This window comes from Salmo salar, chromosome ssa21 (genome assembly GCF_905237065.1).
Source record: "Salmo salar chromosome ssa21, Ssal_v3.1, whole genome shotgun sequence".
Classification (NCBI taxonomy): Eukaryota; Metazoa; Chordata; class Actinopteri; order Salmoniformes; family Salmonidae; genus Salmo; species Salmo salar.
Window position 1 is genome coordinate 45,409,306 of NC_059462.1, and position 17,512 is coordinate 45,426,817.

Consider the following 17,512-nt stretch of genomic DNA (forward strand, 5'->3'; position numbering starts at 1 on the left):
CACAGGAAGACCAACAAGATCATCAAGGACAACAACCAACCGAGCCACTGCCTGTTCACCCCGCTATCATCCAGAAGGCGAGGTCAGTACAGGTGCATCAAAGCTGGGACCGAAAGACTGAAAAACAGCTTCTATCTCAAGGCCATCAGACTGTTAAACAGCCATCAGTAACATTGAGTGGCTGCTGCCAACATACTGACTCAATCTCTAGCCACTTTAATCATTAAAAATTGGATGTAATAAACGTATCACTAGTCACTTTAAACTATGCCACTTTATATAATGCTTACATACCCTACACTACTCATCTCATATGTATATACTGTACTCTATACCATCTACTGCATCTTGCCTATGTCATTTGGCCATCGCTCATCCATATATATTTTTATGCACATATTTATGTGCATACATTTTATGCACATACACTTGTGTGTATGAGGTAGTTCTTGTGAAATTGTTAGATTACTTGTTAGATATTACTGCATGGTCAGAACTAGAAGCACAAGCATTTCGCTACACTCGCATTAACATCTGCTAACCATGTGTATGTGACAAATAACATTTGATTTGATTTACCTGGACAATTTGAATGGTTGGCTGCGTATTAGTTTTTGGGTTCTTGCTGGTGGCAATGAACTCTTTCTCAATTCTCTGGTACTCTCCTGAACTGGGAGCCAGTGTGACGATCTCCAGATCCTTGCCCTCCATTCTAGTCCAGCTCTGTGGGAACTGAATGACGGCTGAAAAACAGACGCGCAGTGGAAATAATTGAACAGATCATCGATGTAAAAACACGACCATGAGCGTTATCACCGAAGTTTGACAGGAATATTCTATTAATATTCTGTATTGGACACTGTATAAAACTCTACATTTGTATGAACTAAAAACTATACTTTCATATAAAACCTTTTCCTAAACATTAAAACCGAGGCATTACCTGTTTCAGAGTCCGCCACAAGGCTCCTTTTGACCCTGGTGATGGTCCCTTTGCTGTCAGTCTGCTGCATGTCCTTCAGGTCCACAGTGAACGTCTCCCCCTGGTGGTTATATTTAAAACACTTGTCTTTCCTGTGGAAGGCCAGCTCCAGATCATAGCTTAGACTACAGTCCAGCTCTCCCCAGGTCTCTCCCTCCCCCGCCTCCCAGCGCACGGTCTCCCTCAGCCTCTTCTCCTCTCCCTCCCGGCTCTCCCTGTCCCTTGCCCCCTGCAGATAGTCCTTGATCTGGAGGACGGCGGAGAGAACGTCGTCTTTCTTCCCAGAGATGGTCATCTTGTCTGGGGACGTCACCAGGACATGGACCTGGTTCGTCTGGCTCAGGGCCACGATGGCCTCCTTCTGGGCCTCCAGGAGCAGGTGCAGGTGGCTGGAGAAAAGGTCCTGGCTAATGCACTCCTCAGAGATCAGCTCATCCAGGAGTTTCTTCACCTTGGTCAGGCTGGCAGGGGAGGGCCCATACACCACAGCCTCCATACTGGGGAAGACCACGGCTGCTGTGGCACTGGCCAAAAACAGGGCTGGTTTGGTAGGGGTGGGCTGGGTTGGTCTGGTTGTTTTGGCAGTTTTTGATGACTTTTTGGCTATGGGAGTGAATTAAAAAACAAAGAGTGCTGTGAGGAACCTTACAAGACTTTCAAAAATAACAACATTGTATGCTTTGGTTTTGTATTAATGAAGCAGAAAAAAAACATGATCTAATTCTGTATACAGCCAAATTCTTAAAGGTATATTGATGATTAAAGTCCCACTCCCGCCTCCTTAGAACCTCATTTATCCACCAGATTGACTTAACAAAAAGGCACATATTTTTGTGCCCTTAAGTGTGTTTACTTTACTGTAGGACTTTAAGTTAAAGGTTGGAGGTTCAACTCTGGTCTTAAAACCCTGATACCTACCTGCAGGCTTGGGGATCACCTTCTTTAAATTTTTCATAACCTCCTCAAAGTCCTTTATCATCTTCGCTTGGAATATAACAATGTGAATCGTTGTAACTGACGGTGTTCTGATGCTTATCAGTAAATCAGCTATTGCGGCCATCATTGCATTCCCGACCTGCACTGCTCCCAAGTTACCAGCACCTGTACAAGGGCACAAACAATACCACATCTGTTAGAATAGACACTTGTGTCTTTAGTGTCCAGTGTATTTATTTGTTATATCTTCATACAGTACATGGACAGCAAATAATACATGTCACTGTAAGGTTTTCAACAATAATACTAGATTGTTATTATGCCTACCTGTTCCGAGTGCTGGGAAAGAGACGGATTGTATTTTCTTGTCTTCACACATCTTTAACACTTTAAGCATGGAGCTGGTGATCTCCTTCTCCTTGGTCTGCCCCACCATGTGGATGATGTGCTTGGTCTTGAGATTCCCAGGCGTGGTCATGACAACACCATCACTGGGTTGGGTCCCTGGGATCAGAACGGAAAAAAAGGATTAGCAAGTCCTTTTTTACTGTGTTAGAATGAATGTATTAGGGATGTTTACGATTCGATACGTATCTAGAGCTCCGATACAATACAGGAATATATTTGTTTGATTAGGGGAACGAATTGATGCGATTTGGTTTCAATTTGACTCACATTATTTTTGTTGCATGAACACATTCATTTTCCATTTGAAATGAAAATCTGCTGCTGATGGGAGCTCAGGAGCTGGGCCTCTCTGAACTGGATCTGTCTGAGATGACATCTCTGAGTGGCCCTCTGTTAGTGTCTGTCAATGGTGTGTATAGGCAACTAAGCTGAGCCATTGGTCAGACTAAGTGAACATGTACCACCCCACTATCAGATTAGAGTATGTGTTATTTTATTAGGATCCCCATGAGCTGTTGCGAAAACAGCAACTACTCTTCCAGGGGTCCACGCAAAACATGAAATAATACAGAACATTAATAGACAAGGACAGCTCAAGGACAGAACTACATAAATGTTTTTTAAAGGCACACGTAGCCTACATATCAATACATACACACAAACTATCTAGGTCAAAGAGGGGAGAGGCGTTGTGCTGTGAGGTGTTGCTTTATCTGTTGTTGTTTTTTTAAAGCAGGTTTGCTGTTCATTTGAGCAATATGAGATGGGAGTTCCATGCAATAATGGCTCTATACAGTGCCTTCGGAAAGTATTCAGACCCTTTGACTTATTATTTATTTAACATTTATTTATGTTAGTCTTATTCTAAAATGGATTAAATAAAATAAAAATCCTCAGCAAATCTACATACAATAAACCCATAATGACACAGTGAAAAGTATTTTTGGAAATGTTTGCAAATTTATTGAAAACAAAAAACAGATATACCTTATTTACATAAGTATTCAGACCCTTTGCTATGAGACTCGAAATTGAGCTCAGGTGCATCCTGTTTCCATCGATCATCCTTGAGATGTTTCTACAACTTGATTGGAGTCCACCTGTGGTAAATTCAATTGATTGGAGGTGATTTGGAAAGGCACACACCTGTCTATATAAGGTCCCACAGTTGACAGTGCATGTCAGAGCAAAAACCAAGCCATGAGGTCGAAGGAAAAGTCTGTAGAGCTCTGAGACAGGATTGTGTCGAGGCACAGATCGGGGGAAGGGTACCAAAACATTTCTGCAGCCTCTATGGAGATGGGAGAACCTTCCAGAAGGACAACCATCTCTGCAGTACTCCACCAATCAGGCCTTTATGGTAGAGTGGCCAGATGGAAGCCACTCTTCAGTAAAAGGAACATGACAGCCCGCTTGGAGTTTGCCAAAAGGCACTTAAACTCAGACCATGAGAATACAATATTCTCTGGTCTGATGAAACCTCTGGACGAAGGTTCAACCTTCCAACAGGACAACATAGGAGTGACTTCGGGACAAGTCTCTGAATGTCCTTGAGTGGCCCAGTCAGAGCCCGGGCTTGAACCCGATCAAACATCTCTGAAGAGACCTGAAAATAGTTGTGCAGCAACGCTCCCCGTCCAACCTGACAAAACTTGAGAGGATCTGCAGAGAAGAATGGGAGAAACTCCCCAAATGCAGGTGTGCCAAGCTTGTAGTGTCATACCCAAGAAGACTCGAGGCTGTAATCGCTGACAAAGGTGATTCAACAAAGTAATGAGTAAAGAGTCTGAATACTTACGTAAATTTGATATTTCCGTTTTTAAGTTTTAATAAACTAGCAAACATTTCTAAAAACCTGTTTTTGCTTTGTCATTATGGGCTGTTGTGTGTAGATTGAGGGAAAAACTATTTAATACATTTTACAATTAGGCTGTAACCTAATAACATGTGGAATGTCAAGGTGTCTGAATACTGTCCTGAAGGCAAAGTAGAATGCTGTATGCTTTCTTAATTTTGTTCTGGATTTGGGGACTGTGAAAAGACCACTGATGGCACATCTAGTGAGGTAATTTTCAACACATTGTTTCATAATTCAGGAAGATGTCATGCAGTCAATCTCTCCTCAACTCTTAGCCAAGAGAGACTGGCATGCATATTATTTATATCAGCCCTCGGATTGCAATGAAGAGCAAGACGTGCTGCTCTGTTCTGGGTCATTTACAACTTAACTAGCTAGGTCTTTCTTTGCCGCACTGGAGCACACGACTGGACAATAATCAAGATAAGACAACTAGAGCCTGAAAGACTTGCTTTTTGGAGTGTGTTGTCAAAAAAGCAGAGCATCTTTTTATTATGGACAGACCTCTCCCCATCTTTACAACCATTGAATCTATGTTTTGACCATGACAGTTTACAATCGAAGGTAACAAGTAATTTAGTCTCCTTGTTCAACAGCCACACCATTCATTACCAGATTCAGCTGAGGTCTACAACTTAGGGAATGATTTGTACCAAATACAATGCTCTTAGTTTAAGAGATGTTCAGGACTAGTTTATTACTGGCCACCCTTTCCAAAACTGACTGCAACTCCCTGTTAAGGGTTTCAGTGACTTCATTAGCTGTGGTTGCTGACACGCATATGGTTGAATCATCAGCATACATGGACACACAGGCTTTGTTTAATGCCAGTGGCAGGTCATTGGTAAAAATAGAAAAGAGTAGAGGGCCTAGAAAGCTTCCCTGCGGTACACCACACTCTACATGTTTGACATTAGAGAGGCTTCCATTAAAGAAAACCCCCTGACTTCTATTAGATAGATGGCTCTGAATCCATGGTATGGCAGAGGTTTTTTCAACAACAGGTTATGGTCAATAATATCAAAGGCTGCACTGAAATCCAACAATACAGTTCCCACAACCATCGTATTATCAGTCTTTGAACCAATCATCAGTCATTTGTGTCAGTGCAGTACATGTTGAGTGCCCTTCTCTATAGGCATGCTGAAAGTCTGTTGTCAATTTGTTTAGAGAAATAGCATTGTATTTGGTCAAACACCATTTTTCCAACAGTTTGCTAAGAGCTGTGTTGGGTTCTGAGAGAATGAAATGTTACTTATTCATGTGTCAGGGAAAAATGACATACTTACCTGATTTGTTTGATATTAATAGTAAACGGTTATATATTTAACTAAGAGTAAGACTGGCCTGCTAATGCTGACCACTCTAGCTTCCTGCAGTTAGTCTAGGCATCTGGTTAAGGAAATGGGTTTTACTAGGGATAGCTTGAGCTGACAATGACTTGGTGATAAAATTCTAAAAGCTGGCATTCTATAGACAAGATGTGATGTGTGTGACCCGAGGTAGAGATAGCCTGGAAGAGTTTAGAACAGTGTCTCATTGTCTCATCTTCCTGGCATCTGGGAAACTAAGCCGGGTTGGAAGTAAAACAACATCCTGTGCAGATAAGCAACCTTGGTCCATCTCCTGGTTATGGGAATGGTAGAAATGACTGATTGAGCATTTAGGGCCTATATACGATCTGTTTTTTCATTATCAGGTAAGCTCTCGGCAACACAACCTAGAGTGTGCGGTCGACGGTTTCATTATTGCAATAATTAATCGATGTTGAACAAAGATGATTGTTTGAATAATTGTCCAAGTCTCTCTCAGTACTGAAATTTCCACTACACATGTCACTGATGGAGTGCTAAGGTTGAGGGTCTACAACAGAAGTTAAGGGTTATAGGAGGAAGGTATATAGTGGGTGCAACTAAGCTTGGAATGTGTTGAGTGCAGGGAAGCGATTACATGTGGCAGGCATTGATAAGGGGAGACGGGTGGAGATCTTAGAAACTAACAAATGTCACTGTGGGAGAGAGGATCATGTATAACATTTACATTATGTCAGGATATGTTATTGTTAGCCATCAGGGATCCTCTGGGAGGAGAAGAGACAGAGTCTGGTATCAATAACCATGACAGCCTTGAGTTGGGGAGGAGTGAGCACTTTGGGGTAGAGGTCAGGTCAGATGAAGTGAGCAAGAACAGATATCACTAACGTTCTGTCTAGCAACAGGGCTGCATTGGCTGTTCGGTTGTGGAGGAGGGGACTCAGCCTAGGAGAAAGGATTAAATATCAGTGCTTGTGTGAAATGTTTTTTTGTCTGAATACAGCTGTGTCGACCCTTTGGGAAGAATTAAACTAGGTTAAGCTTCTCTAGTGTCTGTGAGTTATTTACTCTGAAAAATAAGAAACTAACAGCTGGCAACAAGCTGATAGGTCTGCTGTTAGAACCAGTAAAATCCGCTTTACCACTCTTGGGTAACGGAATGACTTTGGCTTCCCTCCAGGCATGAGGACAAACACCTTCCTCTAGACTTAGATTAACGATATGACAGACAGGAGTGGCCAGAGTCAGATACCATCCTCTGTAGCGTTCCTTCAGATCACGACTCCATTTTGCTCCTCCCTTCCTATAGGCAGAAACTCAAAACAGGAAGCACCCGTGCTAAGGTCTATTCAAAGCTGGTCTGACCAATCGGAATCCATGCTTCAAGATTATTTTGATCACGCGGACTGGATATGTTCCGGGTAGCCTCTGAGAATAACATTTACGTATAGACGGACACGGGGATTGAGTTCATCCGGAAGTGTATAGGGGATGTTGTTCCCACTGTGACTATTAAAACCTACCCAAACCAGAAACCGTGTATAGATGGCAGCATTCGTGCAAAACTGAAAGCATGAACCACTGCCTTTAACCATGGCAAGGTGACTGGGAATATGGTTGAATACAAACAGTGTAGTTATTCCCTCCGTAAGGCAATAAAACAGGCAAAACGTTAGTACAGACACAAAGTGGAGTCGCAATTCAACAGCCCAGACACAAGATGTATGTAGCAGGGTCTACAGACAATCACGGATTACAAAGGGAAAACCAGCTACATCACGGACACCGACGTCTTGCTCCTGGACAAGCTAAATACCTTCTCCACCCGCTTTGAGGATAATATAGTGCCACAGGATTGTGGGCTCTCGTTCTCCGTTGCTGACGTGAGTAAGACATTTAAGCGTGTTAACCCTTGCAAGGCTGCCGGCCCAGACAGCATCCCTAGGCGGCGTCCTCAGAACATGCGCAGACCAGCTGGCTGGAGTGTTTACGGACATATTCAATCACTCCCTATCCCAGTCTGCTGTCCCCACTTGCTTCAAGATCTCCACCATTGTTCCTGTACCGAGGAAAGCAAATGTAACTGAACTAAATGACCATCATCTCGTAGCACTCACTTTTGTCATCATGAAGTGGTTTGAGAGGCTAGTTAAGGATCATATCACCTCTACCTTACCCGACACCCTAGACCCACTTCAATTTGCTTACCGCCAAAAAAGATCCACAGACGATGCAATCGCCATCGCACTGCACGCTGCCTTATCCCATCTGGACAAGAGGAATACCTACAGTTGAAGTCGGAAGTTTACATACACTTAGGTTGGAGTCATTAAAACTTGTTTTTCAACCACTCCACAAATTTCTTGTTAAAAAACTATAGTTTTGGCAAGTCGGGTTGGGACACAAGTAATTCTCCCAACAATTGTTTACAGACAGATTATTTCACTTATAATTCACTGTATCACAATTCCAGTGGGTCAGAAGTTTACATAAATGATAGTGTATGTACACTTAGTGTGAGTCAATTGGAGGTGTACCTGTGGATGTATTTCAAGGCCTATCTTCAAACTCAGTGCCTCTTTGCTTGACATCATGGGAAAATCAAAAGAAATCAGCCGACCTCAGAAAAAAAATGTAGACCTCCACAAGTCTGGTTTATCCTTGGGAGCAATTTCCAAACGCCTGAAGGTACCACGTTCATCTGTACAAACAATAGTACGCAAGTATAAACACCATGGGACCAGCAAAAAGAAGCGTTCTGTCTCCAAGAGATGAACGTACTTTGATGCGTGAAGTGCAAATCAATCCCAGAACAACAGCAAAGGACCCTGTGAAGAAACAGGGTCTATATCCACAGTAAAACGAGTCCTATATCGACATAACCTGAAAGGCCGCTCAGCAAGGAAGAAGCCACCGCTCCAAAACTGCCATAAAAAAGCCACACTACGGTTTGCAACTGCACATGGGACAAAGATCATCTGGTCTGATGAAACAAAAATAGAACTGTTTGGCCATAATGACCATCGTTATGTTTGGAGGAAAAAGAGGGAGGCTTTATATGTGGATATATTGAAGCAACATCTCAAGGCATCAGTTAGGAAGTTAAAGCTTGGTCGCAAATGGGTCTTCCAAATGAACAATGACCCCAAGCATACTTCCAAAGTTGTGGCAAAATGGCTTAAGGACAACAAAGTCAAGGTATTGGAGTGGCCATCACAAAGCCCTGACCTCAATCCAATAGACAATTTGTGGGGAGAACTGAAAAAGTGTGTGTGAGCAAGGAGGCCTACAAACCTGACTCAGTTACACCAGCTCTGTCATGAGAAATGGGCCAAAATTCACCCAACTTATTGTGGGATGCTTGTGGAAGGCTACCCAAAACGTTTGACCCAAGTTAAACAATTTAAAGACAATGCTACTAATTGAGTATATGTAAACTTCTGACCCACTGGGCATGTGATGAAATACATAAAAGCATTCTCTCTACTATTATTCTTACATTTCACATTCTTAAAAGAAAATGGTGATCCTAACTGACCTAAGACAGGGAATTTTTACTAGGATTAAATGTCAGGAATTGTGAAAAACTGAGTTTAAATGTATTTGGCTAAGGTGTATGTAAACTTCTGACTTCAACTGTACATAAGAATGCTGTTCATTGACTATAGTACCCTCCAAGCTTATAATTTAGCTTGAGACCCTGGGTCTCGACCCCGCCCTGTGCAACTGGGTCCTGGACTTCCTGACGGGCCGCCCCCAGGTGGTGAAGGTAGGAAACAACACCTCCACTACGCTGATCCTCAACACTGGGGCCCCACAAGGGTGCAGGCTCAGCCCCCTCCTGTACTCACTGTTCACCCATGACTGCATGGCTATGCACACCTCCAACTCAATCATGACACAACAGTAGTAGGCCTGATTACCAACAATGACGAAAAGGCCTACAGGGATTAGATGAGGGCCCTAGCGGGGTGATGCCAGGAAAATAACCTCTCCCTCAACATCAACAAAACGAAGCAGCTGATCGTGGAGTTCAGGAAACAGCAAAAGGAGCCCGCACCTATCCACATAGACGGGACCACAGTGAAGGTGGAAAGCTTCAAGTTCCTCGGCGTACACATCACTGACAATCTGAAATGGTCCACTCAAACAGACAGCGTGGTGAAGAAGGAGCAACAGCTACTCTTCAACCTCAGGAGGCTGAAGAAATTTGGCTTGGCCCCTAAGACCCTCACAAACTTTTACAGATGCACAATTGAGAGCATCCTGTCGGGCTGTATCACTGCCTGGTATGGCAACTACACCACCCGCAACCGCAGGGCTCTCCAGAGGGTGGTGTGGTCTGCACAACACATCACCGGGGGCACACTGCCTGCCCTCCAGGACACCTACAGCACCCGATGTCACATCATGGCCAAAAAGATCATCAAGGACATCAACCGCCCGAGCCACGGCCTGTTCACCCCGCTATCATCCAGAAGGTGAGGTCAGTACAGGTGCATCAAAGCTGGGACCGAGAAACTGAAAAACAGCTTCTATCTCAAGGCCATCAGACTGTTAAATAGCCATCACTAGCTGGCTACCACCCGGTTACTCAACCCTGCACCTTAGAGGCTGCTGCCCTATATACATAGACATGGAATCACTGGCCACTTTAATAATGGAACACTCGTCACTTAAATCATTTTTACATACTGCTTTACTCATATCATATGTATATACTGTATTCTATTCTACTTTATTGTAGTCAATGCCATTCCAACATTGCTCGTCCTAATATTTATATATATATTTTAAATCCATTCTTTTACTTTAAGATGTGTGTATGGTTGTGAATTGTTAGATACTACTGCACTGTTGGCGCTAGAAACACAAGCATTTCACTACACCCGCAATAACATCTGCTAAAAATGTGTATGTGACCAATAACATTTGATTTGAAGTTGTCAATGCCAGGAGGTTTGTCATTATTGATTGATAACAATTTTTCCACCTCTCCCACACTAACTTTAGAAAATTAAAATGTACAATGCTTTTATTTCATTATTTGTTTTTTTATGCATGAATACGAAGGCTCACTGTTCGTTGTTGGCATTTCTTGCCTAAGTTTGCCCACTTTGCCAATGAAATAATCATTAAAATAATTGGCAACATGAAATGGTTTTGTGATGAATAAGCCATCTGAGTCGATGAAAGATGGCATTGAATGTCTTTCTGCCCATATTGTCATTTAATGTAGTCCAAAGTATTTTTCAATCATACTTTATATCATTGATCTTGGCTTCATAATACAGTTTCTTCTTCTTTTGTTGAGTTTAGTTACATAAAGTCACAAAGTCAGATGTACTTATTAGCCACTCCTTTTGCCCCATCTCTTTCAACCATACAGTTTTTCAATTCCTCATCAATCCATGGAGCCTTAACAGTTCTAGCAGTCAGTTTCTTAACTGGTGCATGTTTATGAATAATTGGAAGAAGCAATTTCATAAATTCATCAAGTGCCGCGTTTGGATGCATCTTATTAATCACATCAGACCAACAAATGTGTTTAACATCATCCACATATGAGTCACAGCAAAATATTTTGTATGATCTCTTATACATTATTTTAGGCCCAGCTTTTGGAACTTTGGCTTTTCTGGATATAGCCACTATATTGTGATCACTTCATCCAATGGGTACAGATACAGCTTTAGAACAAAGTTCTACAGTATTAGTGAAAATGTGATCCATACATGTGGATGATCTGGTTCCTAGTGTTTGTTTCCAGAACAGCTACCTTGTCCTTGAACCTCAGGAACTTGACCACTAACGGCCTGGACCTGTCACCTGGGCCGGTGCTGGGTTTTCCAAGCTTGTGGACACGCTCCACCAAGCTGCTAGGCCAAACAGCTCCCTAGACCCGGCAGGATCCCTGGACAGATATTAGCAATCCCAGCAACTGATGCCAACCGTGATGCGGGATCCAAACTCAAAAGGTAGCTAGCTAGTAACTAAACGTTTTCAATATAACACTTTTTCAGAGACTTTCAAAACAACAAACAGAGCCCTCCCTCACTCAACAGGAAGTGACGTCACCTGGTTTATCTCTGTGTGAGGTTGAAAATGTACAGTGCCTTCAAAGTATTCCCACCTCTTGACTTTTTCCACATTCTGTTGCGTTACAGCCTGAATTTGGATTGGTTTGGGCTTCCACAGACCGATGCACTCATATCTTAAACAACTGAACCGGGGACCGATGCATATCGATAAATCCGTTACATCCTTAATGTACATCAAGACTCATACCTAAGGCTTTGCACTCATCCACGACTGTCTGTCCAGCTGCTTTTAGAATGGCTCCTGATACACCTGCAGAGTGGGATAGGACATGAGTATAATCTTCAGCTGAAGACCTGTATGATGCAATAATATCAGGTATGTTTGGCTGATTCGAAAGTTGGAATTGGGGGAGGGGGATCTTACCAGAGTTCAGATCCAGACTCGAGTTTGTACTGTTGACGATGGCGTCCGTTTTCTCCTTAGTGATGTCACCACATACTACCTTGACCTTCACTGGCCCAATTATTGCTTCAATTGTGTTTCCTGGATGAAGGGAATCACAGAGAAAAGGGTAAGTAGCAGGCATTTAGCAGTAGAACACATTTTGCTACAGACTGGAATTGTACGAACCTGTCTGAACACTGGTGTCATCTTCTTCCTCAGAGTTGGTGTTCCACATATCACTGTCATCTTCATCACCATTAAGATCATCCTCAAGATCGTCGTCACTGGCGTCTTCAACCTGGTTTTGGAATCACAATGTTTACATTTAGTTGGTAAGGAAAGGTTAGTACATCAGATTTGTATTTCCTCAACATATTGTACCATCTGGCTTGTCTTCCACTGGTTGAGCCCCAGCTGAAACTCCTGCAGGATCTTGTCCTCATAGATGACGATGTAGATCAGTTTAATGATGGTAGAGGAGGAGCACAGTGATAGATGATCCTGGATGCCCTGGAGGATGGCACCAATAGAGTCTGTGCCGCTAAGGCCACCACCACCTACAATGGGAATCATACAAAATTACCTGCATTAGGTGGAGCTGAAAAATAGGACAAGAACCATTGGATGACTAGATTTTGAATGTGACAATTGAAAATGGCAGCATGGTGGTAGCCTAAAAAAATGATTTGATGGGGTAATTCAGAGTTTTTAATAACAACAGTTTTTTTTAAAGAACCTGTAACAACGCTGAATGACTAATAAACCATTGCCCACCAGTGCCAACAGCAGGGAAGGACACGGTGGTGATCTGTTTGTCCTCACAGCACTCCAGGACCTTGGTGACTCGTTGTGTAGCGTCAGCCACAGAGTGGGGCCCCAGTATGTGGATGATGAAGTTACACTGAAGGGCCCCGCCGCTGGTCACCCCTGCTGCATCAGCCCTTAGAGGGCCTGGATAAAGCAGATGTCACACACAGAGAGAAAGCAGGAGAGCGAGAGAGCGAGAGAGCAAGCGAGCGAGAGAGAGAGTGTCAGACTGAATGGCTGTGATACACCACAGGTGAATTGTTATGGAAGATGGGAGACACTCACAAATGGTTTTGCACTCCTGTTCAACTGCGCTCCCAGCTGCTTTGACAATCGCCGCACTAACTCCTGAACATAACATGTTTAAAATGAGGTCCTATCCTTAAAATCAATTTGAAAAAAGACTGTATGGAGAAAGTTATATTCACAGAATAGCTAGTACTGTACTTTCTGTAGTGCGCTAACAATGTACCATTTTATGTTTGTTTTTTCCATATACAGACCTCCTGTTAAGTTGATATCAGCATTGGTGCTATTCACAATGGCTCTGACAGTTTCTTGAGTAATGTTGCCTTTCCTCAATTCAATTCTGACACCATGGATCTTTACTAGGGGTCGGAAAAGGTTAACATTTCAACGACAAACATTATTGTGATGATGACAACCAACGCAAATGTTGAAATAGAACAATGCAAATTCATTTAAAATGTAAACAAAGATGTATCAAAATCCAACCTTGATTTGGGGGAAGACTGGACTGAGAAGGTGTGGATGCAGCCTAGATAAAACCCATAACCTTAAGTTATTACACGCGTCAACCAAACAAAACCACAGAACATGTCCACCTGAGCCTTAGTCAAACTAAATCTACCTGCTTGATGTTGTGTGGGCGCAGGTTACTTTTGTTAAAGTAATTTCTCATGGAGTCAAAGATCTTCTGCTCAAAGGCCACTATGAAAATGATTTTGATGCTGGATGAGGTCATCCGTGATGTGTGGCTCTCCAGTCCTTTTAGAATGGCCTTGATGCAATCTTTGGGTTCAACGCCACCTTGCCCTAAAGCGTAAGACATCACCATCCAAAGTGATAGATAGATCATTTGAAACCAATAAATGTATTGATTAATCAATACAAGTGACACCGGAATGGAACTTTTAGTTTTACACTACATTTCAGTTGAATCACCTGTGCCAATAGTAGGGATGGACACTGTGGCTGCATTCTGGCTCTCACACAGCTGAAGGACCTTCTCTATGGAGGTGATGATATCTGCAGAAGTCTTGGGCCCAACCATCTGAGCTATGTTTTTACAGTTTAGGTTCCCACCATGTGTGAGTACAACACCATCGGCCTTTAGCATACCTGGGGAAATTGGGACACAAAGTAAATTCTACAAACCTCAATGCACTTCAATTTCTGGACATATAAAGACTTAATAAAATAATACTCAACCAATTATTTTGCATTCATCTGCTACAGATTTCCCAGCCGCTTTCAGGATGGCTCCAGAAACCCCTTTCAAGTCATTGAGTATGACATATGTTAATTAAAGAGCGACAAACAAAAACAAAACTTTTCTGGTTGAAAATGGCCTATGTGGAAACATTTATTCAGACATTTTTTCCATGCCAAAAATGAAAACATGAAGCAGACCAAAATTTGTTCCTTTAAAAACCTGCTGTATTTAAAATATTGTGTGCTTCAGCTTGGAAATAAATACATGTGACTCTGGATGACAACATAATGTTTGTTTGTTTGTTTCAAACATCAGGGCTGTTTTCCTAACAAAGTAAAATTTGCTTCGTGTTTCGTTTCTTTGCCACGATCCTAACGAGTATTGCGATACTGCTATCATCCCGGCCCTAGAGGTTATTAGGGAAAAAAAGGGTATGTCACGGAATGCGGGGTACGTAACAGTTTTCCTTGGATTGGGTTTATTTCAATCCTGCCCACATGCCCACAGCCGGCAGCACACAAGTCATCACCAATTTGGAGTGGCTGCTGAACATGACTGATCATAATGCCCAGCACACTGACCATGGACAAATTGGTTTAACTTTGGATATCCCTACGCGGCTAGTTAGGGACCATCAGTAAAATACGCAATGTACAGTTGAAGTGGGAAGTTTACATACACCTTAGCCAAATACATTTAAACTCAGTTATTCACAATTCCTAACAATGTAATCCTAGTAAAAATTCCCTGTCTTAGGTCAGTTAGGATCACCACTTTCTTTTAAGAACGTGAAATGTCAGAATAATAGTAGAGAGAATGATTTATTTCAGTTTTTATTTCCTTCATCACATTCCTAGTGGCTCTGAAGTTTACATACACTCAATTAGTATTTGGTAGCATTGCCTTTAAATTGTTTAACTTGGGTCAAACATTTCAGGTAGCCTTCCACAAGCTTCCCACAATAAGTTGGGTGAATTTTGGCCCATTCCTCCTGACAGAGCTGGTGTAACTGAGTCAGATTTGTAGGCCTCCTTGCTCGCACACACTTTTTCAGTCCATTTTCTATGGGATGAGGTCAGGGCTTTGTGATGGCCACTCCAATACCTTGACTATGCTGTCCTTAAGCCATTTTGCCACAACTTTGGAAGTATGCTTGGGGTCATTGCCCATTTGGAAGACCCATTTGCGACCAAGCTTTAACTTCCTGACTGATGTCTTGAAATGTTGCTTCAATATATCCACATCATTTTCCTACCCCATGATGCCATCTATTTTGTGAAGTGCACCAGTCCCTCCTGCAGCAAAGCACCCCCACAACATGATGCTGCCACCCCTGTGCTTCATGGTTGGGATGGTGTTCTTCGGCTTACAACCCTCCCCCTTTTTCCTCCAAACATAACAATGGTCATTATGGCCAAACAGGTATATTTTTGTTTCATCAGACCAGAGGACATTTCTCCAAAAAGTACGATCTTTGTCCCCATGTGCAGTTGCAAACCGTAGTCTGGCCTTTATGGCAGTTTTGGAGCAGTGGCTTCTTCCTTGCTGAGCGGCCTTTGAGGTTATGTCGATATAGGACTCGTTTTACTGTGGATATAGATACTTTTGTACCTGTTTCCTCCAGCATCTTCACAAGGTTCTTTGCTGTTGTTCTGGGATTGATTTGCACTTTTCGCACCAAAGTACGTTCATCTCCAGGAGACAGAACACGTCTCCTTCCTGAGCGGTATGATGGCTGCGTGGTCCCATGGTGTTGATACTTGCATACTATTGTTTGTACAGATGAACATGGTACCTTCAGGCGTTTGGAAATTGCTCCCAAGGATGAACCAGACTTTTGGAGGTCTACAATTACAAGGTCTTTTTTCTGAGGTCTTGGCTTATTTCTTTTGATTTCCCCATGATGTCAAGCAAAGAGGCACTGAGTTTGAAGATAGGCCTTGAAATACATCCACAGGTACACCTCCAATTGACTCAAATTATGTCAATTAGCCTATCAGAAGCTTCTAAAGCCATGACATAATTTTCTGGAATTTTCCAAGCTGTTTAAAGGCACAGTCAACTTAGTGTATGTAAACTTCTGACCCACTGGAATTGTGATACAGTGAATTATAAGTGAAATAATCTGTCTGTAAACAATTGTTGGAAGAATTACTTGTGTCATGCACACAGTAGATGTCCTAACCGACTTGCCAAAACTATAGTTTGTTAACAAGAAATTTGTGGTGGTTGCAAAACGAGTTTTAATGACTCCAACCTAAGTGTATGTAAACTTCTGACTTCAACTGTACATTGGACAATATTTGTAAATTTCAATATGTCCAAATTGAAATGACATAAAAACCTCAAACCAACAACTATTTGTAGAAATGAATATACAAATATTGAAAGAATTTAATGAGAAAACTAAAAAGGTGTGTGTAACATGAAAATATTCTCCCATTTATATTGTGTAATATATTGACTAGCCCGACAGATAGGCTATCCAAAGTCAAACCAACTCTGCCAAAGTCGTGCACCGGCCCGCTGAAGCTAATTGGCGAAAGAAGTTTGCTAGCTAACCTATGCTACTTCCAGACACAAGACCTGGTTAGACTGTTTTAAGGTTATCTGGAAAGGTGAGTGACTGTAGCTGTGTACTGTTTTTGTCAGAGTGAATGTAGAAACTCTTCTCATGTGCGAACACATACAAGAGACACCCACATCAAAGCACGGCTCCAAGACCCAAATCTCGTTCTCAGGTGCGTTTCCTAATGAGGACGATTGAAACCGAGGCTAAATCAGTAGGTTCAGCAACCCTCTAAAGACTTGCGACTAACCTGAACTAAAACCTAAAAGTGTAAATTGAGATAATTTGCCTAATTGTGAACATTGAATCTGACACTTACCATTGTTCAGATTCAGATTTTGGTTGTTGGAATTCACTATGACATCCACTGTCTCTTTGGTGATGTCACCCTTCTTCAGGATCACTGACACGCCACCTATAATCACTGTTAATAGAGGAGAGAAGTCTGAGTGAAGACACGGCATGCTATAGGTTTCCTGCAGTATTTATCTTTATGGTAACACACAAATGTATGGTTGAAGGAAATAACCTTTGATGTCTGAACCTGGTTTAGCCGCTAGGGGTGGTGGTGGAGGTGTGTTATGTGAGGCGTTGGCTGCAGGGGGAGAAGTTGGAGTTGTGCCTGTTGCTGGTTTGCTGGTTTTTTGTTGACGACGATAACCCTGTTAAATTAAGCAGGACAAAAGAGGTTTCACTT

At 42.3% G+C, this 17,512-nt stretch overlaps 1 protein-coding gene across 5 annotated transcripts in view; it reads right to left on the minus strand.

The window, feature by feature from the left end:
* LOC106582401 (protein mono-ADP-ribosyltransferase PARP14) overlaps nt 1–17,512 on the minus strand; it is a 41,815-nt gene that overhangs the window by 3,498 nt on the left and 20,805 nt on the right. For 2 of the 5 annotated variants that reach the window (XM_045704827.1, XM_045704826.1), the window contains 17 exons: nt 17,345–17,477; nt 17,135–17,239; nt 14,243–14,305; nt 13,976–14,152; nt 13,662–13,846; nt 13,526–13,568; nt 13,294–13,398; nt 13,076–13,138; nt 12,758–12,934; nt 12,365–12,540; nt 12,170–12,281; nt 11,963–12,082; nt 11,786–11,848; nt 2,246–2,422; nt 1,901–2,083; nt 944–1,585; nt 580–743 (listed from right to left, as the gene is read on the minus strand). In XM_045704827.1, the coding sequence (XP_045560783.1) occupies nt 580–743; nt 944–1,585; nt 1,901–2,083; nt 2,246–2,422; nt 11,786–11,848; nt 11,963–12,082; nt 12,170–12,281; nt 12,365–12,540; nt 12,758–12,934; nt 13,076–13,138; nt 13,294–13,398; nt 13,526–13,568; nt 13,662–13,846; nt 13,976–14,152; nt 14,243–14,305; nt 17,135–17,239; nt 17,345–17,477 (2,688 nt within the window). The remainder of the gene's footprint in view (nt 1–579; nt 744–943; nt 1,586–1,900; nt 2,084–2,245; nt 2,423–11,785; nt 11,849–11,962; nt 12,083–12,169; nt 12,282–12,364; nt 12,541–12,757; nt 12,935–13,075; nt 13,139–13,293; nt 13,399–13,525; nt 13,569–13,661; nt 13,847–13,975; nt 14,153–14,242; nt 14,306–17,134; nt 17,240–17,344; nt 17,478–17,512) is intronic. The other 3 variants (XM_045704828.1, XM_045704829.1, XM_014165491.2) reach the window with 3 other exon arrangements.